The sequence below is a fragment of the Lithohypha guttulata genome (assembly GCF_036872675.1).
Source record: "Lithohypha guttulata strain CCFEE 5908 chromosome Unknown scaffold_4, whole genome shotgun sequence".
Classification (NCBI taxonomy): domain Eukaryota; kingdom Fungi; phylum Ascomycota; class Eurotiomycetes; order Chaetothyriales; family Trichomeriaceae; genus Lithohypha; species Lithohypha guttulata.
Genome location: NW_027042753.1, coordinates 533,000 through 558,476, shown reverse-complemented (window position 1 = coordinate 558,476; position 25,477 = coordinate 533,000). Strand labels below are relative to the sequence as shown.

The window sequence follows — 25,477 nt, the reverse complement described above, 5'->3', positions numbered from 1 at the left end:
CTGCCTGTTGGGCATCTAACCAGGATCTTGTACCATAGGAGTGTCCCGGCCCTCCATTTGTCAAATCCACCATAGGCATCTTTCCACCTGGCTCAGTCCTAGTCGTGATTATTCCCTGGTCGGACCTGTTTCATAGCCGCCTCGCTTCATAAGCTGTTCCAGCCCAAATTGTGCCGCAATGCCTTCGCACTCGCATCCTCGCGGATATCCTTTGGACGAACCTGACTATGGTCGTGATCGTGAACCTGCGCGAGGCACAAGAAGGGAAAGAGACGGCCGCGACGTGAGAGAAAGAGAACGCGAAGTAGCAAGAGAACCCAGAAGGCCCATGGACCCTGAAACCGCTCGTCTCCCAGCCCGTGTGATCGAAACTGATATCATGGGAGGTGACCGACAACGCGTTGCGAATACTGGTATTGTGCGTCCACCGCCACAACAGGAGCCAAGAACCGGTAGGAACATAATGAATCTACGGGATCGTGATGATGAAATGATATATGACACTCGTCCCTCTCAGTATCCTACACTCCGGGATCAAGCAGACAGAGAACCAGCCAGGCGTACACCGTACGATGGCGAATTCGACGATATACCCGCTGCTGTTCGACCTGTCATTGACCCCTCAGGTGGACGCTCCCGGGTTGATTCAAGGCCAAAGTACAATGAATATTTCCTCCCTGGAGATGGCATAGACCGGGAAGTCATACAGTCCGAACTCTGCAGATACCTTGGACAGGACGCCACCATGAAACCGGGTGAACACCACGATGTACGGGCAATTTCTGCAGTGTATTGTGCACTGGATGCTGACGAAAGACTAGGGACGAAAAGGATATATAATACGGGCCTATCGTGCTCTGACAACAGTACGTGGTTGACTTTTTCACTACCTGCAAACAACTAACAGTGTATAGGAAATGATTCGTTCTCTCAAGGAAGACAGCGTCAAGTATGCTCGTGAACGAGAGACGGCTATTCGCAGAAATCGGCAGCCAGGTCAGTGAAATTTCGTGTGCAATGTAGTTTGTCCTAATACTGAGACTTTGCAGCCCCATTCCAGCAATTTCGGGATCAAGATCGTTATGGTGCAGACGATGAGATGATGGTTGACGCACCGGAAGAATCTTACTCCAGGACCCGTTACGAAGAGCCAAGGATGCGTGCACCTCCTGTTACCTCTGGCTACATGGCCGAAGCCGGATACCCTGCTTACTATCCTGTCTCTACCACACAACCACCTCCTCCAGGTGTTGACCCACGGATGGATCCACGATATATACCAGGCAACACGACCCCTCCTACTGGCAGAGCACCAGGATATTCTACCCAAGGATACGCACCGATCACGACACGGACTTCTATTCCTGCAATCCCTGCTGGTGGTGCTGCGTACGCCGATCCTAGAACTGGTGTTGTGCGAGATCCAGGTTATGGTGCTTATCAGTCAGAAACCAGAGGTAATCGTCACCGGTGATGTGCCGCTGTTCGTCGAACAGCATGTCCTCCACGTTTGGAGCTTTACCTAGCCTGGAGTCTGGCGCCTGACTTTGAAACGGAAATGATTCTCCCATGCTGCCTGCGAGGACATCATGCACAATACATTGTCCTCTGATCCTAGGCCATGTCCGTCAATATTGCACCTCGACGAATTACTATATGTCGAAGATTTTTGTTGCCATTTCAAGGACCCTGATGTTTTACGTATATTTTCACCACTTTGGATATACCTCAATTTTCCTGTTGAGTGACCACTTCCGGTATCGGAAACCTCTTCTTGCATAGCACGTACTGGACTTTGGCGCCGACGAATGTTGTTCTGTTTGGGACCACGACTATCATGCTTGTGGCTGCAGTGATTAGATATTAGGTACGGACGAATTTAGCGGAAGACTTGGGCTGGTTGGATGCATTTCTTACACGAAAATAATGACATGACATCCCTGAATTTCTCCAAAACAAACGTTGGTCTTCCACTATCTTTTGTCACAGGTTCGTGATCCGTCTCGTTGAACCTGAAGCTTGATTTCTTGCCTTGGACTGGCCATCGCTCACTTAACGTTGACCGAGCATTTGTGGGTTTGCGAGAGTATTGTTCTAAGGTATACACACAGTATTACGGCACCATGCATGGTTCTAGATGAAGCAACGTAGATCTACATTTTGAACTTCATGGACTTTCCTTGCGTGGATGAGCATTGAAGAAATGATATGTTGACTCCCTCCGGCCTATATTCTTCGATTCCACATTCTACGGAACACTATTGCCCACGACATCTGCATGTGATCACACTGAACTCACACGCAGGCAGAAGACGACTTCATGCAAGCTTAGAACAACGTTTCGGAATTTCTATTTTTTTATGCCACAATCTATCATACGATGTGATCCACAAATGCCCTATCACGCCATCAAATATCGTACATTCTTTGATGAAGATCGTTCTTGGGACCAGTTGGCGCCCTCCTCACCACCTGCCTTGCCTGTCTGAACTCTCGACGTGCCATGCTCGCAGCTCGAGATGATCCAGCCCCACTGGCTTCGCCCTCACCAGCCAGGAAACCCTCTCCAGGCACTGGCGGTGGGAAGCCAGCTGGGAGAGTGCCTTCTTTTGTGGTTGAGCCTGAGCCAGGAGCTGTTGCGTTCACTCCGACGGCAGATCCAGGGGTTCCAGTTGTCAAAGGTGGGTCATCTGATGTACCGGTGGAGTTTGAGTTCTGGTTTATAGGAGATGTGCCGTTGGCTTGGAGGCCATCGATGTTGTTTCCACCAGTGTTGCCTCTGCCTTGGCCGGCAGCGTTGTCGTCATCGTCGTTGTCGCCAGCTGCACCACGACCTGTGGCAGCGTCATCATCATCATCATCAGTGTCATCGGCACCACCGTCGCGATCAACGCGACCACCTGCAGCTGCAGCAGCGTTATCATCGTCATCATCATCGTTGTCGTCGTCGTCGTCACCACCACCTCTATTTCTGCCGCCACCATTTCGTTGTCGTTGGCCAGCTTGTCTTGGACCTGCACCCTCAGCTGCGTCCTCATCGCCGGCTTCAGCACTGCCACTGCCACGACCATGCCTCTTCACCACGTCGACTTCATCTGAACGGGCAACGTTCGGCAGAGCATAAGCCGATGTCAAAGAGGTGTGGAAGATTGAAACTGATAGAGCGAGTGGTAGTGATAGATCTGTCGAAGTTTGTAACCGACCAAATGCTGATGTGCTTGCTATTGCAGATGACAAGAGAGTGACTGTGGAGAACTTCATATTGACTAGCAAGGAGTGTAGCGAAAGACCAGCTTTCGAGGAATGAATGGGGAAGAACAGAAAATCACTTTTTGGGAGACGAAGGAAAGACAACAGACCTGCTGCAGGAAATAAATGAAGAGCTTGAGGGAAATAGAAGGATCGATACTTCGATGTACGTGTAGATATACCTCTTTCGAGGTCCAGCAGTTTCACGTAGGGACTTTACCGCGTTGCAGTCAGCATACGATGAAGCTCAAACTTACAGCCAAGAGTTACCAAGCAACAGCGATAAAGCTGCTTGTGCTTCGTAGACCATCGAACCAGACAACAATATCTTCAACATGTGGATAGAGAATCAACGTGCCTGATGCATGCTGTCAGGGAGAGCCGCCAGCTCTCGCAGAACATAGCATGGCATCTCGACAAAGGCTCGGCGTGAACTGGGACTCTCCTGTCACAGAGGCGGAGACGCGTACTCGTCTAGACACTGGTGTTTGTATGGAGAATATCTCTGAAACGCGAAGATGTTTCGTCGTGGAGTAACACTGGACGCGCCTGTTGTAAGCAGTTTCGGAGTTGAGATGGCTACAGCAGGTCCGCCGAGGTATTGCCTTAGGCAGTCGTCTCAGGCACGACACCCAGGCAGCAGTGACGTCAAGTTGTAGTGGGTGAGACGGTGACTCTTCAAAATAGTAAACGAGACCAAAGTCCTGTCGCCAATCTTTGCGCGAAAGCTAGATACATCCGATCACGAACCGAGTCAGATCTTATCGACATGTCGCCGCCAGTACAAGACACCAACATTTACACGAAGCGACCTCTCTACATCTACGACCTGCCTTCTGAGCTGATCGAGACACTAACCTTGCAGACCACAGCATCACGTACCTTGGAGGCATCAGACGACATCGAGGAGAAGCCAACAACGAGGAACTTGAACGAAGACGGACTACCTACCTCCCTATCATGCGCGCTGTGTAAGGCCTCCTTCCGAGACGTGAGCGATCAAAGACAGCACGTTAGATCAGATTTCCACAGGTACAATTTGAAACTACAGCTAAAGCAACTTCCTCCTATAGACGAGGCTACTTTTGTGCAAAAGATTGGAGAGCTTGATGAGTCGATATCCGGGTCAGATTCTTCCGAGTCGGAGGAAGACAATGAGAATGGTAACGACACGACACTATCGGCGCTTCTCAAGAGGCAGGCCAGGTTGGCTCAGCAAGATGAGGAGGGCACGAAGATAATGCAGAAAAAGCGCGGACCTGGCAATGCGCCCATGTACTGGTTGACCAGCCCCAAACTACCCGATGGGATGGGTTTGGGATTGTACAAAGCCATATTGTCCGAAGCAGAGCAACAGACAGCCGAGAAAGAGCTCGTCACTACTCTCAAGAGAAAGCAGATACAGCCGACACAAGTGAAGCATAGCGGTAATAGGCAGCAACTCACGTCAGGTCCTATCGATCCACATTTCTTCCTATGCATGATTGGCGGTGGTCATTTCGCCGCAGCGATAATAGGTCTTGCGCCAGAAGTACGGAAAGGTCCTGGTGGCGTCGAAGAGCGACATGCTGTAGTAAAAGCACATAAGACCTTCCACAGATACACCACAAGAAGAAAACAAGGTGGATCTCAGTCTGCGAACGACAATGCAAAGGGCAACGCTCACTCTGTCGGAAGCTCAAGACGTCGCGCCAATGAGGCGGCCCTTGTGGTAGACATCAGGAATCTGCTTGCTGAGTGGAAGCAAATGATCGATACAGCTGAGCTGATCTTCATCCGGGCGACTGGTAGTCAAAACAGACATACATTGTTTGGGCCATACGAGGGCCAAGTTATGACCTCCAAGGACAAGAGGTTGCGTGGCTTTCCATTCAGTACTCGACGCGCCACCCAGAACGAGCTAATACGCGCGTTTCAAGAGCTCACCCGAGCCAAAGTGGAAAAGCTGATTGAGGAAGAGCCAGAAAAGCCTGTGTCAATGACACCAAAAGCCCAGCCAAAGAAAGACGTACCTGTAAAGCCTACTGCAGAGCAAGAGGAAGCTCTACTTCATACCTCTCAACTTCAAAACTTGATCAGACGATCGAAAGCTCCGGGTGTCCTTCTCTATCTGAAAAAGAACAATTTGTCGGCAAATCTCACCTTCTATCCACCTAATCAAGGTACAAATCACCATGCACCAACACCACTGCACCTTGCTGCGTCGCAGAATGCTGCTGCAGTTGTTGCGGCACTTCTGACCAAGGCTGGCGCAGATCCTACTGTTCAAAATGCAGACAGCAAAGTCGCTTACGATATAGCCGGAGACAGTAAGACTCACGACGCTTTCCGCATCGCTCGATATGCACTTGGTGATCAGGCCATTAACTGGAACGCGGCTCATGTGCCATCAGCTATATCTCAAGAGGAAGCGGACGCGCGGCACAAGCAAGAGCAGGCCGATACGGAGTCGGCAGAGGCTGAGCGCCGCAAAGCAGATCTTGCAAGGATAAGACAAGAAGAAGAGGAGCGCAAAGTCGGCAAGATCGAAAAGAAGGCCGGTACAGGCAAGACGCTTGGGGCTGTGCCTGAAAAGACTTGGATTGAGAAGAATGAGGAAGACCTGAGAGGCCTGTCGCCCGAGATGAGGCAGAGACTCGAGCGGGAAAGGAGGGCAAGAGCTGCTGAGGCAAGGATGAAGGCTCTGGCTGGAGGTAAGTAGGTGCACATAACGCTCGTGAGTACCTTCCGATAAAATGGTATTCTTGAGATGCATTGCGAAAGATACAGCTCAAGAATATCGTCAGCCTTGGCCATCGATAAGCTCAGAATTTCGCTGTATCCTTCAGGTAGCTGACTACATAAGACTCAGCTCAGAGCTGAGAACGATGAACCTGTACTCCAAAGCTGAAAAGCGCAATTCGCCTGGGCGACCTCACCAGTGGCTTCTCGTCAAAAGTTTCCGCAGACCAAGAGGTTATTCAGACTGCTCTTGGCGGACCAGGAGGACTGAAATGCGCCTCGTATTCTCCCCTCACCAATACTTTGGCAGTCTTCAGCAGCTCGATGCGATTGTGCAATCACAGTCCACTTGTATCGTATTGATAGCAGATGCTGATTTTGACGTGCGTCTGCCGCGCAGTACCATCCTCTGATAAGTTTGATGACCAGGATACGCTAATGGAACAGATGTGAAAAGTCGTCATGTCGCAGCTGCAGTGCAAAAATATCTGGGCTGCTTCGGCATCGATGTGGCATAATGCTCATGCCAGGCACGACCATAAAATACCGAACCTGATCGAATACTAGGTCTGTGAGTCATCACGCGATGTATCGACTGCTCTACGACTCTGGTCGAGTTCCCTTCAGCTGGCTTTACTGCTAGTATACGAACCTCCACGTTGGCACAGTCACTGCTCGAGACCATTCTCAACAGCATGAGGTATGACTGTTCTTTTCTCTCAGGAGGTTTGTGTGACAGCTCCGCCACTCTCAGGTCGAGTACGCCCTTGGCCATACTAGGGTTTGCATGCATAGCTGTACTTTCTCTAATACTACGGAAATATCTGCCTCAAGACTGTCCACAACCATATTCTTTCCACCAATCGATAAAATACCTGGCATTGCTGCCTGCGCTTGTGGATAGCAACAAAATGCATTCTTGTTTAGGAACATAGGCAGTGTTTTGCCTTTTTGATCTGATCGTTTTCAGTGATGCGCATTGCGGACAACTCTCTCTACGAGATAAAAGCCTTTGATTAGATCTCATGGTGTGCGCCTCCTCGCTCTCATCCTATCGCCGCTTGTTGTTGCGTATCTCAATGAACCAAGTGGTTGCTGTCAAAGGCTGTGATACAGATTCGTACGATGTGGAGCCAGACCGTTTTCTCTCGAGCACTAAGATCTGTGCCTGGCTACGAAAATCTTCGATCAGCTCCTGACCATGCCGCACATGCGTCGTCTCATGATCAGCCCAACAGGGAAAGTTCTTACATCTCTCACGAGTCAGAGGAACTGCATACGTGGGGCGCTTCTTTGGATGTTACAGTGGCCCAGCCACGCTCCACGAGATCCCACTCCGACAGCCATTCAGACAATCATTCACTTTCGCAACGAAGTGAGGATATCACGGTGAGTCGGAGTGATGATTTTGAAGCTCGACCACAACAGCGATCCGAACCCCCACCAGAAATCATCAGGGAAGCCGGACGATCATGTCCTGCAATATGGCGCGAGATTTGGCTGCCCCTCTTGTGGATTTACGGCTTGATGTTGTCAATGCTGGTCACATTGGCCTTCGTGGTTTGGAGATATCAAGTAAGGCCTGCTAAAGGATTCTTCTTCGAACCCCCAGGCTGGACATTCAAAAAGCAACGAGCATATATCTTGCCAAGTATACCTGCCAGTACATATGCCTCGCTACGAGAGTCTACGTCTACAACGACTAATTTTGGCTCTAGCTCGATTGACGTTTATCATCGCTAGAGCACCACAAATTGCAACTTTTCTCGCCGGACCTTTGATGCAACTATGGGCTTGGCGAACTGCACAAGCACTAGTGGAAGCTTCTATAACGGTCGACGAATTGCCAACTCCGTACCAGTTCAGTCTGCTCATTGGCATTTGCATGGCTTCTCCAGATAGGTTGCGACGATGGACGTCGTTTCGCTCATGTCGTCAGCAACGAAAAAGGTCAACAAGTTCTCCTAAAGTTCTTGTGCATGCTGGATTCGTGCTGTATGTCTGTATCTCTATGGCAATGATCATGTTTATGGCGGACGGCTTGATACACTACACTACCAGGACAGTTGAGGTTCACCAGGCAAAACGATCTAACGATATCCAAGAGTTTGGGAAGGGCTTGGCTCAACAATGCCTCTCTATGGATAGAACGGCCAACTATGGCTTGCCATGCACGGTCAATAACCTCATCCCCATCATCGATTTTTTACGACAACAGAATGAGATGCTCGCCTTGTACCACAATACCTCTACGATGTCGGAAATTCGTACGGTGGAAGCAAACGGGCAAGAAATAGCGATCCTACTTCCAAAGACATCGGGGCTTTCTCCATTTGTTGATTTCCGGGCATCAACTATCGGCATCACGACGCAATGTAGACCCATCACTCATCTGTGTAATCTGGTACCTTCTGGAATAGACGATATGTTCTCGCAATTCACCTGCAGCTCAAATTTCTGGGGATTGCTTGGCAAAACGACAAATGGTACATTTGATCCCGACTATCCACCTCTATCTATCAAGGCAAATAGGAACATTGTGTAAGCATGTAACTCACTACACCGCTAATGCCAATTTAACATGCGTCACAGTATGGCATACTTCATGGACAAGAATTTGACGGTACCCTACAACAGCGTCGGCTACAATCCTACAACGGGCGGACCTGACGAGAATGGAATCGTCTTACCTGACGACCAGCTCGTTAACGAGGTCCACATGGCTCTCGCCATGAGGTTTGCATCGACAGCTGTAGATGCCGATGTAGACCTTTCTATGGATAAAGGTTTTTACAGGGGACCTACAGGGACGTACGACATCATTCTGAGCTGCAATTACGAATCTTTACACGTCGATTACACTTGGTTCAACGGCACGATCCGCGACGTTATGACTGCTCCCGCACCGAACGGCACGCTATCCGAGATCTGGCATGGCCGTAGTTCGCCAACATCAGTATCGGGCGATAGTCCTACCTTACAGACAATCCTCAAACAGGCTGCTGTACAGGACTCCAGCGAGACCTTTGCACGAAAATGGGCTGACCTCTTCTCGCCCGTCGTTATGGCTACTATTGGTGGCGTCACATCAAACAGAATGAACTCGTTGGAACAGATCAGGGAACCGACACTGGTCGTGAAAGTTTCGATTCCAGCGCTGACGTTCCTGGCTTTCTGGTGCATTGTCTACATTATCTTTGGCACTGTGCTCATGGTTCTTGCGCTTCGAGCAGCCTCAGAACAAGACATCAGGGATGCAAGGGCTCGTCTGAATGTGTATGGCATAGTTACATGGGCAGTCTCGTTAGCTCAGTCAGCCGGACGAGAGGACCACGAAGAGCTCATGCCTAGGGAGCAGAACGTCAGAGAAGAGCGACACCTGGTGGGTTTGTTACAAGGTCCTCAGCAAAATTTCTACTACAAAGTCTTTCGTGGTGGTGGTGGCATATGAGAAACAGCATGTTTTCATTTCTACCAATTATGCTATCTTCCATGACCTTCCATGTCCTTGAACTGTATCGTCCCAGATGTACCAGCTACAGAGACAAACTCTTTTGCCACTCGGACTTTCCACTGCAAACGAGCTACAGACAGAGCGACCAGACTCGAAACCTTTGACTCATGCGGAGGGCGAGATTTCACGATCTCACTTATCGCAAAACAACTCCTTGGAACGATTGCTATAGAAGAAATTATAGCTCTCAAGCTGCTTGATCAAAGCCGTGGCGGCGTCGAAGCAGCAAACAGCCCGCGCATGGCATCTGTCACTGCAGGCAATAGACGGGCTGCAAGGGCAACCTGAGTGAGCCCTGTCGTCATGCTGGCAGTCGGCCTTGACGTAGAAGGAGAGCTGTTCGAGGTTGAAGACGAGTTGTTCTTTGACGCCGCAGATGACATTGTCTTTTGATGGTGCTGCCATACTAGCTTCGAGTGGTGTCTGGTCGTGGGAGAAGGCGTGGTTCGACCGTGTCTGCTCTGTGGTAACGAAAGTAATGCTTAGGGTGGCGATGAGGAGGACTATAAGAAGGGCTTTGAGGTGCAAATTTTGTCTTGCCATTTTTCTCTCGATGTGGAAGAGGCTCTGTGGACTTTTGCGGTGGCTATGGGAAGTGGTACTCGGTGTTCATTTGAGAAGAGAAGGAGAGTAAGACTACTCTTTCGCAGACTGTCTCACAAAATTCCCCGCAGGGCACAGTCACAACAGGCAGCAACACCGTCTCGCTAGATTCTCGCAAGTAACCCTGTATACTATTTCGCCTCTGACGTTCACGTCGCCAGCCACAAAGCGTAGATGATTCAATCATAGAAATGACTCACGAAAGCCGTCAAAGTAGCTTGTAGCGACCGGCTGAAAGACAGCAGGTCGCCTGCACAACTTTATGTCGTGGAACTTCCAAAGTAGGCAATCATCAGTGAAGTTTGGGTCAGTTGTATCGGCGAAAGTCTCGGCATCGTGACCCAGTTAGCTGTGTAAGCGAACAATCATGCACTGCTTACAAGAGGCGTTTCGATGTTCGTGGCTACGATCAGTAAAGGATTTCTATTGGCTCTTCTGCTTGTAGACGATCATGGGTCGGTTGGTTCGAATAAATGACCGCAAGCTTTAAGTTCGCACTCGTAGGTTTGATGTTTAGAGGTCTTCCTGTCTCCACCTTGTACTCTTGCGCTCAACTGTGTCCCCTACCCTGTCCCATAGCTCGTCAACTTTGAAAAACGAGGATGTTCTTGATGGGTAAGTTGTTGCTCCGCGGCCACAATGCTGGACACAAGTACCAAGGGACCTTAGTAATCACGTGGGTCGTCTTGAAACTTGGTCCATGCTCACCCGGGGAGAGTGGAGACACGCGGTATATCTGGCCTGAGGCAACAAGTCAAGAAGACAGGTCTTATAATATTTGTCACTCAAAGTGACGGGATACTGTGTGCTTGAGGAGCTAGGAACATAAAAGCGTTGAGATCTCAGAATCAAGTGCCGATTCCCTCGTTCCTACTCACAATGCGTAATCCTTCTCAGATAGTTTATGCCTGAGGCATATCACAATTAGGTTCGTTCGTTCGCAGCTGGTGGAGGTGGTTTTGGGGGAACGTGGTTGACTACCACTTCTGCTCCTATTGCTAGCCAATCACGATCAAGACTGCTGCAGCTGCAGGCTTGAACATAAGGTTGAACGCAGCTCGGATACTCTTGCTGGTCAAGATGATACTCAGTCCACCGCAGAAGTGGTCCAGCGGAACATGTTCACAAGGAACGACCTACTATCGCGTATTTCGAGCTCCCTTCACACCCGACCAGCATTCGAAAGGACCAGAAAAGAGATGCAACGAGATTTTCATAGTTTTGGTGCGAATGGCAGGAACATTTTTCGGCAACTCGAGTATTGCTGAGGCTCGCGACCCCAGCTTGATTGTGTATTCGTTCCCTGGATGTCTGCAGCTGCGCCGAACAGTAAGATATGGGACGTACAGACGAAGGCTTGGAACATGAAAAACACGTACACCAGAATACAAACTCTCAAGATCAGTCATTGAATATCCGATCTGGACACGAATATGGCAATACTGTTGTCCAGGGAAATGCAACAGCTCATTTCGGCGACGTTGTTGAGTACCATTATCATGCCTCGCGAGAAGGCCCACCGGCTATAGAGATCCTTGTGCGCTCACTGTCATTTCCTCGCATGAGTGCTCGTCTACAGAACGTGGCAGATGCCTCACCTACAACTTGTGAGTGGCTGTTCAGAACCAAGCAATATACAGACTGGCTAGACGATCGTCGCCTCTCTGTCCACCATGGCTTCTTCTGGATAAAGGGCAAGCCGGGAACCGGGAAGTCAACCATTATGAAGAAAACAGTCGATTGGATCGAGATGGAAAGGGCCGACCAGCTTCGAATCTCCTATTTCTTCAATGCGCGATCGGCGCATCCCCTAGAGAAATCCACTCTGGGACTCTACCGCTCCGTCATACATCAACTGCTGACAGTTTATACCAACTTGCACCAGCCATTTGTCTCGATGTTCCAGAGCAAAATAGACGAAGATCTCAAGGTTCATGATGCTTGGACAGAGATTGAGCTGCAAAATTTCTTGACCAGGAACGTTGCAGCACTTCCTGCTCTTATGCTCTTCATCGACGCATTGGACGAAGGAAACGATTTGGAAGTCGCGGCAATGGTAACATATCTCGAAGAACTTATCAGCCGTGCTACCGCAGCAAACGTACCACTTCGTATTTGCCTCTCGAGTCGCCACTATCCGCATATCGTCGTTCGACATGGGCTGACGATAGTACTGGAAGCTGAACCGGGCCATGCTCAGGACGTGCAGCTTTATATCGACAATATCCTGCCAAAGGTAGATAACCAAATTCTGAAAGATCTACGCACAAAAATTCTCGATCGGTCCCAGGGTATCTTTCTCTGGGTTGTCCTAGTACTTCCGATGCTGATGCATGTTCACAGGCAAGGCAAGAGCATTAAAGCCATGCATAACGCTCTCGATCAGGTTCCGAATGGTATCAATGAACTGTTTGCGTCAATATTGAGCAGAGACCTCGAAGATATTGACGAATGTCTGGTTCTACTTCGATAGGTTCTTTATGCCTTGGGACCTTTGCACTACAATGCCCTCTTTACTGCCTTGCGTGAGATTCACCGTTCCCCAGACCCTGACGACATTTCGAATCTGAGCCTAGACGATGTACAGCGTTATATTTTGAACTGCTCACGAGGACTAGTGGAGATTACACAAGAACATGAGTCAAAGACGGACGATCTTCTAGACACTGGCAGGCACGACTACGAAGGATCAAGTACAACCTCATCTTTCTCGACAGCGCAGAAGCGCGTTTCTGCAGAAATGCTAGGTGAGTCTGCCCGCAACGTTCAGCTGATTCACCAGAGTCTACGGGAGTATTTGATAGACACGATTCAATATCCAGAACAACTCGCACATATCAAAGAACATACCTCGTCGTCACCTACCTTCGAGGCCGAAAGCTGCCATGCTGAGATCGCCACCCATTGTCTTAGTTATCTGATGCGTCTAAGCGATGGAGTGCAAGACGCAAAGGTGGACGAAGAAGACATCGAACAACATTGGCCCTTGGCAGACTATGCTGCAAAATTCTGGTGGCAGCACTTGCGAGCTAGCGGTTCTTCGTGCTCACGCACATTGGTAGAGTTGGCTTCCACGTTTCTTAGTGGCCAATACCTTGCTTCCCTTAGGTCAGTCCAACTTGATGATATAGACCTCAATTGCGCCATCGGCTTGGCAGACACCACGCTTTATCCCAGAGCTCCCAAAGGAGGCATAGACCAGGGTCCGTACTATGCTGCAATGATGAATCTGCCACTTGTGATGTCTGACTTGCTTTCCCAAAAGCCCGATTTGCAACTGCACGTCGGCTATATGGGCACCGCTGTGCATGCTGCTGCATATTATGGGCACGACAACATTGTCCGAATATTGCTCGATGCAGGTGCTAACCCAGCCAACCACAACTCCTTCCATGGTAGTGCACTAGACTTAGCGGCATTCAGAGGACGTGAGTCAATCGTACGCATGCTTCTTGCACCAGGTGCCTCGGTGAATTCGAAAGGCGGATCTCGATACACTGCTTTGACGGCAGCATGCTCTCACGGTCATCTTGAAATCGTGAGTTTATTACTAGCTGCAGGCGCTGATGTGCATGCCTTGGACCGCACAGGACGATCTGCTCTTGTAATTGCAGTTAGAGCAGGACATAAGGAACTGGTAAAGATGCTCCTCAACGCCGGTGCAAATGTCAACAAAAGAGATTACCAACAGACTACTGCACTGATGTGGGCATGCTATCATCGGCACTCGCAAGTAGTGGAAATCTTACTCGAGTAAGGGGCTGATATTACCGCAACTAATTGGCGGGGCAAGACAGTATTACAGCTGGCCATCGTTGAAGCTCTGAGAGGGCATTCTGATGCAGAAGATATCATTAAATTACTTCTCGACCACAAGGTGGATGCACCTTACGATAGGAGGACACTCCTAGGGAATGGTCTCTGCACCGCGGCAGAACATCGCAACGGGGTAGAGGCATTAAAAGCAATAGCTTTGTTGCTGGCATATGGTGCTGATCCATTGTTTGTGAGAGAATCTCCTGGTCCCTTCATCTCTCCCATCGATATTGCGCAACAATCCGCTCATTCGGCCTTGGTTGATCTATTGAGAAAGGCCGTCGTTGATATGGCTCCAAGCATCGACATCAGTGCGGAGCCTGCTCCAGACACAGCAACAGCAACAGCAACAGCAACGACTGCAGGACCGATAGTGTGCGACCATGCGAAATCGATTAACAGTACGAATGAGACAACCTTGCCCGACCACGTTCCTGATAACTCAGTGGAGCCGCTTTACGAAGCGGAAAAGGGAAGAGCTTCTGGCTGTGCGGAGTATGCGGTAGAAGGGAATGCTCCAGCGTTACCACAAGCAGCAGAAGATGAATTTTCTTCGTTACACATAGCAAAAGCACATGCAAAAGCGAGTTTCTGGCGACGTACTCGAGACAAGCTAAAGGACAAAGTTCGCAAAGGTTCTGCCAGTGGCAACAACAGGTAAATGTTCAATTCTATGTGTGCATAGGTTTTGGGAAACCCTGCAAGATATTGCATCGGTACATATATTCAGCAATATTGAAATTCACCTGCTGCTGTGTAATTCTCGAATAGCACGTTTTGTTCGCCTCGTGAAGTGATTTCCTTCAACAAGAATGGAAATGTACAGTGCTAGTTGCTCTTGTGATTGAAGACAGGTTGAACAACAAACATTTAAAGGTCGCACCTTCTCGTGTTGGGGCCTGAAACGTGGTCTTGCTTCGAACCTCGTCACCGATATTGGGGTTCAAGTTCGGTACACCTGATAACGCATGTCTGCTAAATTGTTAATTTTTATGCAGTCCGGTCTTCATTACACGATCTTCGCAAAGCCCATTCTGCCTTCCGGCTTCATTCAGCTTTGGTACAGCAAAGTATTCATCAAAGACATCTGCAGCAACACGTGGCCTGTAGTTCGTGTATCTATTCCACCAACGAAGAGACTGAAACGGGTTGGGAGAACAAGCTAGTAGTGTTCGATTGAATGGATGGAGACCTGAAACGCTGATCGTTCCGGAGGCCAGGAGCTCGACTACAGGATCCTCGTCATGGTTGGCTGGCCGGAGGTCGATAGCGTACTTTTGAATGCACGGCAGAGGGTTGCGCGATGTTTCTAGAATTTGGTTGGACCGATTGAAGCTGAAAGGGAAGTGCATGCCTCGACTGCGTGTGCGATTTATGAACTGAGATTATACACAGTAGCAAAACGTGGATATACGTTTCAGGTAGAAATCCTTTCGTGAGCGGCCCGCCTAATCGGTAACCAATGTTTTGGACTTGGGCATCCGACACAAACGCAGGCAAGCCTTGACAAGGATTAGGCATCGCAGTTGAGACGCCGAGCTTTTCAAGAGCTCGAATTGATTGAACATCATTCGCTTATGTGACACGATGCTCGAAAAGGCAAGCATACTCGCATACAATTGCAATAGGTGCGTCATGTTGACCAGGCCCTAGAACACCAACACTTCGGTTATTCATACTGTCTACGAACAGAAACACAAATCTTGACACGAGTGGTCCTTTTATCTCCTGTCCAGTAATTATGGCGGATCAGATCGACACATCTGGACGTGAGAACCATTCCATACGTGCCAGGCAACTAACAAGCTGAAAAAGGCGGTACAGCGGGACCACTTGTTGCCATTACTTGAGGCCAATGATGTGAGATGTCTCAGAAGTCAGGTTACAGGGCAAGTTCTGTTTGAGCCAGCAGATCATCATTCACGATTACGTCGCTTCTCTGTTGAAAGCCAATACAACAGGTCGTACAATATCAGCAAGCGCGGAGAACGATAATGCATCGTTGTACAAAGTGAAGGAAGTCCACGAACATGTCACTCACATTTTTTAGACGCGTCAAAATGGACTCTGAGGAGTTTGAAGCCCTTGGTGAAATCTGCGATGGATTGGGTCAGTTGCATCGCTCCTTCCGGCTAGCTCATCTCAAGACATCCAGGCTCAGGAGACCGCACCCAATGAAAAGCGGTTTTCTAGGGAGTTGAAACTGTAGTGCCGTGTTAGCGGGCACGCCTAGCACAAGCCTGCACGCTTGATAAGCCCACGATGGCTTGTCCGTGGCCGCGGCGTGCATGCTGTTTGAACTGACTTCCCACTCTTTTGCTCGCTGTTAGCGCCTCAGACTGTCCATGTCCATCTCAAGAGCTTTCTCTCGTCTTTTGCACCTCGTCCTTTTTCCTGCTCTTCACCAGCCGTGCTCTTGCCGCTGCCACCAATCCAGGGTTGTTGAATTCGACGACCTAGCCGCTCGTTGATCACACATTGCTGCGTCTACCATTTTCGCTCGTTCCACTGCCCACGTACAGCCGCACGAAAGTAGCCTTGGGACCCAAACAGCAGTACACGACTGAGATAGGCACAGAAGGTTAGCTGTGCAATCGCAGGTGTCCACGAAGAGTATCAGTCAACAACGATTTGACACCCTTGAACAATTCTCTGAGCTCAATTCACAAAATAATGTCGACGGTCGTGGCTGCACCCAGCCCTGCTCCCATGTCTGTACACGATCGACATCCAAGTCCGCGCTCCTATGCTCCCTTGGCACCTGCCATGAGCTCAACACCAGTAGAAAGATATGGAAGTGGTGCAATAGAAATACCTGCGACCGACAGAACCCCACCGGGAGGAAAGAGATCCCCATTGTTGTGAGTAGGGCGGACATGAACATATTCAGTACTAATAGCAGTAGACAACGCATAACCAGCAATCCTAAGATTGTCGTTAAAAAGGAGCCACCATCCTCACCCTCTCTGAACCCGAATGCGCGACATCGACCACGCAAACTTGATTTGAACACTACTACAAACATACCTGGTCCCTTGAGCTCAAGACCTTCCGCAGGCGCCTCGATGCATGATGTTGGCCTAGCATGTTTGTCGCCTGGCTTTCAGACACAAGATCCTAGCATGCGAGAGCAGTTGCAAAGGAGCATTTCGGTTAGAGATCAACAGCGGTCTATTATCGAGTCGAGATTACTCAAATCTGCAAAGGGAGATCATACCCCAGAATCTGCAAGAGCTATCGAGAATCCGAATCCTTTCTCACGAGCTCCATCCGTAGGCAAAAAGCGTCCGCCACCATCTGGCCTTTCTATTGTGCCTCCTCGAGCCGAACAATTTGCCAATGAAAGAGTAATTCAGTCTGCTCCTCTCGGTCAGACATTTACAGGTCGTGACGCTCCACCACCTTCCATGCGAGATCCACAAGCACAAATTCATGGCCATCACGTTCAGCACGTCCCAGCGATACAGACAAACAACCGACTCCCACCAATCTTTGATGTCTTCAGTCAGGATACGCTGCAACCACAAAGACCGCCGATCTATCATGCAAATTCTACACCAGTTCACCTACACGGCCCACCTCTACCATCTCCTGGCTTCCCTCCTCAAACGGCTCATCCCATGTCTCAGCCACCACCTCCAAATTTCGACCGACCACGCGAGTACAGGTCTGCCGAGGAAGCAGTTGCTGAGTTGACTGGCGGACGAGAAGATCTACAGCCTAAGATCGTGCATTATGGTGCTCGACAGCCACCAACTCCGCCATCACCCCATCCACAACGTAATGACCATCTTACACCATACAAGTATCAGCCACCTCACCTAGAATCTGGTGCTGGCCGAAGGCGCACTCGCAACGAGTACGAGGCCGACAGTAGCCCACCCCTCGGAAACGGTCCAGACCGTGCACCACGTATCGGGCCTTTTGGTTTGGGACGTGATAGTCCTGCAACACAATCTGCGAAAAAGGAAGAGTTCATGCACTACATCTCTAAAGCTTGGGATCTCTGGCACGCTTGATTCATCGTTCGCCTTTTTCCTCTTTGGGGCTTTGACTTTGTGGAGTAGTATCAATGTATGCAGCGTGGGTGGTCTTTGTTTTACATTTCTCGTCATATCACGAAACTTATGTTGGATTTATGCATTCATGCTGTTGATGGGGCATGAAATGGCAGGCTATTTACCATCACTAATCTAACGAAGGAGGAGGAGGGACGGTTCTGGTCATGTAGTTACTCTTGGCTATGGTATTTGTTGATGGCACCAATACTTACTCCCTTCGTAGGATGCAGCAGTCGCTCATTATATAGTCGTAACGGTCCGACGTTCGCTTCCCAACAGATCATTCGACCTACGTAGAGCATAATCCTGCATTCTAGCTCATGCAACCAATTCTGCTGATTATCGCACCACAGTCAGTGGCACCATCACGGAGAAGAGCGTATGCTGCCGCTGATATGGTTCCTGAGGCACCACGTTGAGGGCAGTCTTTCTTCTAATATCGAGTCAGAAAGGGCTGAAGCATCTCGGGCGTATCTGTTGTCTCGATCTAGTGCAGAAATCGACATGCTCCCACTATCAATTCACAGACATCTTCTTTGCAAACTCGTAGGCTGACGTCTGTATCGAGGTTAATAATGTAGAAGTAATCCTGTGGTGTTATCCGCAATTTTTGGCGCGGCTTTGCTTACTTGATTAAGCTTTCAGCGAACCTCGGTTGGAGGGTGATCGGGGCAACCACCGAAGAAAGTCGATGATAGATTCATCTTTTGTTAGAGTTCGTCGAAGGCGACTTCTCAAAGTGCTTCATATACAGCTTTCGTTGAGCTTGTGACAACGTCTTATACTTCTCGAAAGATTGCAGCCATTGTTGGCAGTGAAAGAAACATTCGTAACAGATTGCAAGAAGGTCCTGATATACACACTCGCTATCTCAGTCCATCATCAAGATGTCTGTTCCATATCTCATCAACTCTGACAAGGGCTATGTCCCAGCCAGCCAACGCATCCCGTCAGTCGTAAAGCACCTCGTCAGCGACCGCGCCAAGAAAGCTTTGGACCTCGTCGAACGCTTCGTCGAGGAGGAATGTATTCCCGCCGATGCCGTCTTCACACAACAGATCAGAGAAGCTGGTGATGCTCACTCATCAAACATTGTCGGCAGATTCGAATCTCATCCTTCTGTCATCGAGGACCTGAAGAAGCGAGCTCAGGAATTGGGCTTGTGGAATATGTTCTTGCCTAAGAATCACTTCAAGGAGGAGGGTGCTGGGTTCAGTAATTTGGAGTATGGATTGATGGCGGAGTATTTGGGACGAAGTATTACTGCTTCGGAGGTATGTGTTTACTGATCGGGGGTTAATGCTTATGCTAATTTATGGTTCGTAGGCAGTGAACTGTGCTGCTCCAGATACAGGTAACATGGAAGTGTTTGCCAAGTATGGTACTCAAGAACAAAAGGCGCAGTGGTTGAAGCCATTGATGGACGGCAAGATCCGATCAGCTTTCCTCATGACTGAGCCGCAAGTTTCGTCTTCTGATGCGACAAACATTGAGATGAGAATGCACAAAGAGGGCAACGAGTGGGTACTGAATGGCCAGGTATGAATTTTATCACTTGCCTTCTTGACTTTTACTGACAATATCCGCAGAAATGGTGGTCTTCTGGTGCTGGCGACAAGCGCTGCAAGATCTACATAGTGATGGCCAAATCTGATCCCAACAACAGCAGCAAGTACAAGCAACAGTCCGTCATCCTTGTCCCAGCAGATACTCCTGGTGTTACCGTCCACCGCATGCTTGGTGTTATGGGCTACGACGATGCGCCGCATGGTCACGGCCACATCTACTTCGACAACGTACGTGTACCGGACAGCAACATGATTCTTGGTGCTGGACGAGGTTTCGAGGTTGTCCAAGGCCGACTTGGACCTGGTCGTATTCACCACGCGATGAGAAGTATCGGCAGTGCAGAGAAGGCTATGGACTGGTATCTCGCACGACTCAACGACCCCGCCCGAACACCATTCGGAAAGCAATTGGCCGAGCACGCCATTCAGCTCGAGAGAGTAGCGCGGAGCAGAGTCGAGATAGACAGTGCTCGACTTGCTGTCTTGAACGCAGCCAATACCATAGACGAGGGTGATGCCAAGTCGGCACTGAAGGAGATCGCAGAAGTCAAGGTTGAGGTCCCAGGCGTACTGATGAACGTACTCGATCGTGCCATGCAAGCATACGGTGGTGCCGGTGTCAGTCAAGACACACCACTGGCGCAGATGTGGGCTAGTGGAAGGACAATGAGAATTGTCGACGGTCCAGATGAGGTTCATATGATACAGTTGGGACGCAACGAGAGCAAGAGAGGTGGAGCGCTGCTGAAGAGGATTGAGGCTCAGAAGGAGAAGACGAGAGAGCTCATGAAGCAGTATGGTTTGAAGAACGAGGATCCACTGGCGATCAACAGGGTCAGTGGAAAGAGCAAGCTTTGAAGCAAGCCATGGGTGGAAAGTTTGTACATTGGCAGTGATGTGTAGCGCTAGGTTTTTTTGAATAACCCGAATTTACCTACAAGTACTTCGCCATGCCCAATGTTCTTCTCCCTCGCGTTCCCTTTACCGGTGCACAGTTTTAGAAAACGACGGAACACTGACCGTTGATCACCAAGATTCTGAGCTGGCAACAACCCAGTCTCATAGGCATCATTCACAGTATGGACTTATGGTGATGCTCGAGAATTGAAGATGGGAGCTCGGACGACTTGGAGCGGATAAGTATTGAAAGTAGCCGCTCAAAACCAACGTACCGCCCGGCTGACGAGGCAAGTACCGTCACAGCGGACGAAGCAGATTAGTGCCAAGAACATCTCACTGTCTTCTTCCTTCACCAAGTTCTTCTGCACTTCAATCATACCTACAGCTACTTGCATTCGGCCATCATGATCCGCTCACTACCTGAAGCCAGATCATGATACTACGATATAGTCACAACCCATGACTAACATTGCTTGCTATGAAGTGCATTTGCAGTACAACGTCGCCAGCGAGGGATAAGAGACCTATCTCAGAATTCCATCTCTCGAGCAGCGCTGTGTCAATTGTCTGATTTAGCTCGCCGCTGTGAACAATCGCTACGATGCCATTACCCTGATGATCGACGAGATGATCCACGTGTTGACGGTTTTATGAGGTACACCAGAACGTTGCCGCGAGCTAGAGGCTCAACTATACCAACAAAGAATTTCGTGGCCAGTATCGTATCAGTGAGCGACGGATGCTAAGAGCGATCTTACTGTATGTCAATCACGTCTGTGATTGTCGCAGAACTAAGTGTCCAAACCATCAACAGGCTACATCAAAGAGAAATGACTACAGGCAAGCGGTTACCCGTGATTCGTGACCATGCCTCACGTATATGTGTACGGACGCCCGCTTCTAACGAACCGACGCATTCCACTCACGACAGGTAGAAGTATGGCTTCGTGCCGGATGACTGATAAGCATATAGAGGCTGGCCAGATACTCGCGTCATTCTGACAATAACAGCTCTGCGCAGAGCCAGGATGTGTCAGGAGTATCGCAAACGATGTGCTGTATACGTACGCTTACTCTATAAGTAGCTTCCTCTGCTTACAGTGATTCTGTACCATCACAACCCCTTACCAATACCGGAAAGCAAGAGCGGCACGTTCTTCTTCTCAACCAAGCACACCCGAACAGTATTTCAACATCCAACACAATCTCACACTCGACAACCACGTCTGGCAGATCAAACCAATACACAGAAGGACAACCGCACATGCACGAAGGCAACCCGTCCGATCCCACAGCCGGAAACGATAGGCATTATGATATTCTAAGTCGTGTTGATAAATCCTTCCAGGGTCGAGAAATCCCGTTTCGTGATACAGCAAACTCGGTAACCGACAACTACGGCACCTCTAAAGGCGCTCCAGGTCAACTTCCGCAAAGACCAAAGAAGGAATGGCTACATGGCAGTCCAACAAAGAAATCCACCAAACACAGCAACTTACATCGTCCTTCTACCACAGTAGCACAACAACAACAACAACAACACCCCTCTCAACCGTGCTGCCTAGAAACAGGCCAGCCCACCCACCAACAACAACAAGCCCAACATATCTTTTACTACGGCGATCCTCGCTACTCCCGCGGCTTCGGCCCCGTCATGACATTTCCAAACAGTAATTGGAACGGAGTCACTAGATCAGATTACCCTCGACCCTACAGAGCGGGTGGGAACACTTATCACGGCGGTTTCAAATACAAGGACAAAGATCCGTATGACTACCGTTATGCGGAAGATTACGTTGAGCACACCTCGAAGTATCGGCCTTACATCGGCGATCCAGAACGAGATCATCATCGTCGGCACCATCATCATCGATGACTCAGCGATGCATCATCGTCAAAGTTGAAGTCATGTATGGATTCGACAGGGCGTGAGTTGCTTGGTATTCACCGGTTGCGGTGCTCATCGTAGGGCGAAATACAGCATGTTTCACATTCCCTAGCTGGCTTTTACAGACACGAAATAGGGTATAGCTATATTCTCATGGTTGTTTGCTGGAGATGTGGCTCTCTATACTAGCATGACAGGACAAGCAAGTGCTACTGCATTGAATTAGGACTTCGCTTCATTAACATCACGTAGTGTATCCATCTCCAACTTTGCACTCCTGCCACGATGCTCGAGGATGGAAGCGATGCTTTTGTGTTCATTGTGTACGTTCTAATCCACACTATCCCGCACACCTTCGACCAGTGCAGGCGCGATGAATTCCCCACTTCTGCAAGTATGTATGTGTGCCCTTAACCAACTTCCTACTTCCTCCCAAATCCAAAGTTCAGAAATGACAAGCTACTGGGTGCACTACTAGCAGTCTTTCCAGCAGCTGACTCATCTGTGACTAGACGCTTCTTGACAGGATCTGTATCAACATCCTTCATCCACTCATCGCCCGGAGCATCGAGCACTTCTGTGAAAACACTCTGTGAATGACCTTTGCTCGGCGATAGGTTGATATCTTCGAAGTGTTGAGCGTTGTGTCCTGCTGCATTGATCTTTGTGGGTTCTGGTCGTGAAGTTGGTAGGTTTTCATCGTCGTGAGCTGGCTTCAGCTGTAGAAAAGATGCGATGTTTGCTTCTGATGCTGCACGGCGAGCTTTCTCGGAGTATGATGGGTCTTTGGATTTGTCTTTGGACCGATCACTGCTGCCACTGCTGGGTTTACCCTGGCGGAAGAAATCTGTCAACAGGCGTTGTTGAGAGGTAGTTCTTTGTAAGGTGTTGATTTCAGGTTCTGGCGTATTCAATGTCGAAGACGGGACTTTCTTTGATCTGTCTTTGCTAGTGACTTCGAATTGAGGATCGTTGACCTTGGAATTGACTCGCTTCTTGGCTCCTGACTTTTGTGATTGCTTCTCGGCTGATGAGGACGGCGATGCTTGCTGGCCAGCAAGAGCTGCTTTGAGGGTCGCTTCGATTGCTGTAAGTTCATTCATGTCCGAGCTCTTTGTCGAGGCGCCATCCTCCTGGGTCAGAGTTCCTTCTGACAACGAGTTGGTGGACAACGAGGGAAGAGTCGCGTCGAATTTGCCCTGCTCGGATGAGTTTTCTGCATCTCGTCTCCCAGAGGAGTCGTCGCTAGTCTTGCTTCTGGTCAAACTCGAATAGAAGCGCTGCCTTCCTGAAGGTGATCGATCAGTTTTCGACATTGTGTTCTTGCTTGGACTATCACTTCTTGCGGTCCGTCGTGCAGTCAAGTTTTTCTCCTCTGTTGTGTGCTTCTCCTTCGAGGCAGAGGCTGTCTTCTTTAGTAGCCGTTCTTCCTCGAAAGCAGTTTTCTCAGGACTGATCATCTCTTCGACTTCGTCCTTGACGATTGCCTTCAAGTCATTCTCATCAATGTATCGGTCAAATGGCAAGCGTTCTTGTTTTGGCCTACTTTCGTAGCGACATTGACTAGGAAAACAGCAGCCTTCACATCCATACAGTATCGGTCCTTCTTCTTCTCCTTCGGCAAAAGCCTTCAAAGCTGAACACTTTCGCTTCCACTTCTCCACATCCTGCCAACCAACATAGTCGAACTCGGATGTACAGGATCGATTCGCTTTTCGACGCTTGACATTGCGCTGATTCGAGGTAGTCTGACCGGAGCAGTAGTAGTGGCCGTCGTTGAGGCATCTACGTGTCACTGCTAGAGAATACCGAGAACGGCAGATGTGACATTGCCATTGCCAAGCAAGAGGCTTGGTTGGTGGTGGTGGAAGCACGAGCTGGGAATAACGTGGTCGACGACCACTCAACATACTCGATTGCTGGTTGGTTGTGCTGGCAGTTGATGGTGTCGCGGGAGAGATATCATTGAAGTAGCTTGACGGCGAAACTGTGCTAATAGAGAGTTTTCTCGTCGCTGAGCTAGCAGAGACTGGTGAAGTGTTGGACTTCTTCGCAGGAGACTTGCTGCTGTCGAAGCTGAACCAATCGAAATTGAACTTCTCCTTGAATGGACTGATCGGAGTTGTCTGGATCAAGGCTTCGGTCATGATAATGTCACCGTCTCGATCTACCGGAGGCATTCTGTCAGGCTTGGAAAGGTCTTTGGTACTGAGTAAGTCATCTGTACAAATGTGAGTGATGTCAGCGTAAAAGCGACCCATATCGAAAGGCAGGAGCGAGGGCAAGAGGGTATAGGCAAATCGAAAAAGCAGTCCAAGCGTGTAAAGTCTTTGTTCATTTATTCCTTTGATGTTCTTGGAAGGAGAACTGGAAGCGGCAACCCGGATGCGTTGATTGTGCTGTGCTCGTGACATTTGCTACTTCCTCTTGTTCTTTCGACGATATGCTTGCTCAATATGCCTTTGTGTTGTTCGTTCCTTTCATGTAAACCTCATGCTTGCTCTGGTAACCATTCATATGCATGTTTGCTTCAGTCTCTTGTACTGGATTGCACAATTGTATCCGAAATCGATGCATGGCAGTTGAGGTGATCGAGATCAAAGTCTGTCTGCGTTCAGAAGCGATTGCTCACGACAAGTCTGTGCGTATTGACGTATGGCGCTTGGACTTTCACGACTGCACATCACTATAGATATGTTCCACACCGAACATTAACTTGATGCTGCTCCCTCCGGAGAAAGATCTTGATCACATTGTAGGAAATCGAGTGCAACATGCTCGATGTCCTCAGGTGGTTAATAAACTGCCATCATTATGAGATCCTTGAGTGAGTAATTCGCGCAGGTAGTACACTGGTAATCCAGATATCCTATCACTATTGCGATAGAAGATAGTTTGCGCATAGCAGATACTAGGCCGACGATATAAAGACACAAGTCTCATCTATACGATAAACCGTGGTAGATGATCGGTGGGCTCGGAAATATTGCCAAGGCGGCACGAGGCTGGTAGCGCGGCACTTGCCATTTTGAGCTTTAGCGTATATCTAACGAGTGGCTGGTGACCAGTAAGTGGAATCCACGTCTGCGACGCGTTCTTTCCTCGAATCAACGACTTCGCTACACCTCCAGCCCCTCGATATCGCAGACACTGCGCT

The 25,477-nt window shown here is 49.3% G+C and overlaps 10 protein-coding genes across 10 annotated transcripts; 8 read left to right on the top strand and 2 right to left on the bottom strand.

The window, feature by feature from the left end:
• Positions 1–178: 178 nt before the first annotated feature.
• Positions 179–1,474, top strand: LTR64_005353 (uncharacterized protein; the record flags this gene model as incomplete). The annotated part of the gene is made up of 4 exons (XM_064899692.1): positions 179–769; positions 822–866; positions 915–996; positions 1,050–1,474. The coding sequence occupies 4 exons, from the start codon at positions 179–181 to the stop codon at positions 1,472–1,474; spliced, it is 1,143 nt and encodes a 380-aa protein (XP_064753004.1).
• A 935-nt stretch (positions 1,475–2,409) lies between these two features.
• Positions 2,410–3,261, bottom strand: LTR64_005352 (uncharacterized protein; the record flags this gene model as incomplete). The annotated part of the gene is made up of 1 exon (XM_064899691.1): positions 2,410–3,261. One exon carries the CDS (start codon positions 3,259–3,261, stop codon positions 2,410–2,412), a length of 852 nt encoding a protein of 283 aa, XP_064753003.1.
• Positions 3,262–4,018: 757 nt separating this feature from the next.
• Positions 4,019–5,950, top strand: LTR64_005351 (uncharacterized protein; the record flags this gene model as incomplete). Its single annotated transcript, XM_064899690.1, has 2 exons — positions 4,019–4,240; positions 4,301–5,950. The coding sequence occupies 2 exons, from the start codon at positions 4,019–4,021 to the stop codon at positions 5,948–5,950; spliced, it is 1,872 nt and encodes a 623-aa protein (XP_064753002.1).
• A 2,031-nt stretch (positions 5,951–7,981) lies between these two features.
• Positions 7,982–9,421, top strand: LTR64_005350 (uncharacterized protein; the record flags this gene model as incomplete). Its single annotated transcript, XM_064899689.1, has 2 exons — positions 7,982–8,511; positions 8,563–9,421. The coding sequence occupies 2 exons, from the start codon at positions 7,982–7,984 to the stop codon at positions 9,419–9,421; spliced, it is 1,389 nt and encodes a 462-aa protein (XP_064753001.1).
• Positions 9,422–11,423: 2,002 nt separating this feature from the next.
• On the top strand, positions 11,424–12,560 carry LTR64_005349 (uncharacterized protein; the record flags this gene model as incomplete). Its single annotated transcript, XM_064899688.1, has 1 exon — positions 11,424–12,560. One exon carries the CDS (start codon positions 11,424–11,426, stop codon positions 12,558–12,560), a length of 1,137 nt encoding a protein of 378 aa, XP_064753000.1.
• Positions 12,561–12,827: 267 nt separating this feature from the next.
• LTR64_005348 (uncharacterized protein) lies at positions 12,828–14,564 on the top strand (the record flags this gene model as incomplete). The annotated part of the gene is made up of 2 exons (XM_064899687.1): positions 12,828–13,820; positions 13,881–14,564. 2 exons carry the CDS (start codon positions 12,828–12,830, stop codon positions 14,562–14,564), a joined length of 1,677 nt encoding a protein of 558 aa, XP_064752999.1.
• Positions 14,565–16,576: 2,012 nt separating this feature from the next.
• LTR64_005347 (uncharacterized protein) lies at positions 16,577–17,922 on the top strand (the record flags this gene model as incomplete). Its single annotated transcript, XM_064899686.1, has 2 exons — positions 16,577–16,764; positions 16,809–17,922. The coding sequence occupies 2 exons, from the start codon at positions 16,577–16,579 to the stop codon at positions 17,920–17,922; spliced, it is 1,302 nt and encodes a 433-aa protein (XP_064752998.1).
• A 929-nt stretch (positions 17,923–18,851) lies between these two features.
• Positions 18,852–20,390, top strand: LTR64_005346 (uncharacterized protein; the record flags this gene model as incomplete). The annotated part of the gene is made up of 3 exons (XM_064899685.1): positions 18,852–19,238; positions 19,291–19,503; positions 19,554–20,390. The coding sequence occupies 3 exons, from the start codon at positions 18,852–18,854 to the stop codon at positions 20,388–20,390; spliced, it is 1,437 nt and encodes a 478-aa protein (XP_064752997.1).
• A 1,306-nt stretch (positions 20,391–21,696) lies between these two features.
• LTR64_005345 (uncharacterized protein) lies at positions 21,697–22,308 on the top strand (the record flags this gene model as incomplete). Its single annotated transcript, XM_064899684.1, has 1 exon — positions 21,697–22,308. One exon carries the CDS (start codon positions 21,697–21,699, stop codon positions 22,306–22,308), a length of 612 nt encoding a protein of 203 aa, XP_064752996.1.
• A 434-nt stretch (positions 22,309–22,742) lies between these two features.
• LTR64_005344 (uncharacterized protein) lies at positions 22,743–24,581 on the bottom strand (the record flags this gene model as incomplete). The annotated part of the gene is made up of 1 exon (XM_064899683.1): positions 22,743–24,581. The coding sequence occupies one exon, from the start codon at positions 24,579–24,581 to the stop codon at positions 22,743–22,745; it is 1,839 nt and encodes a 612-aa protein (XP_064752995.1).
• Positions 24,582–25,477: the final 896 nt, after the last annotated feature.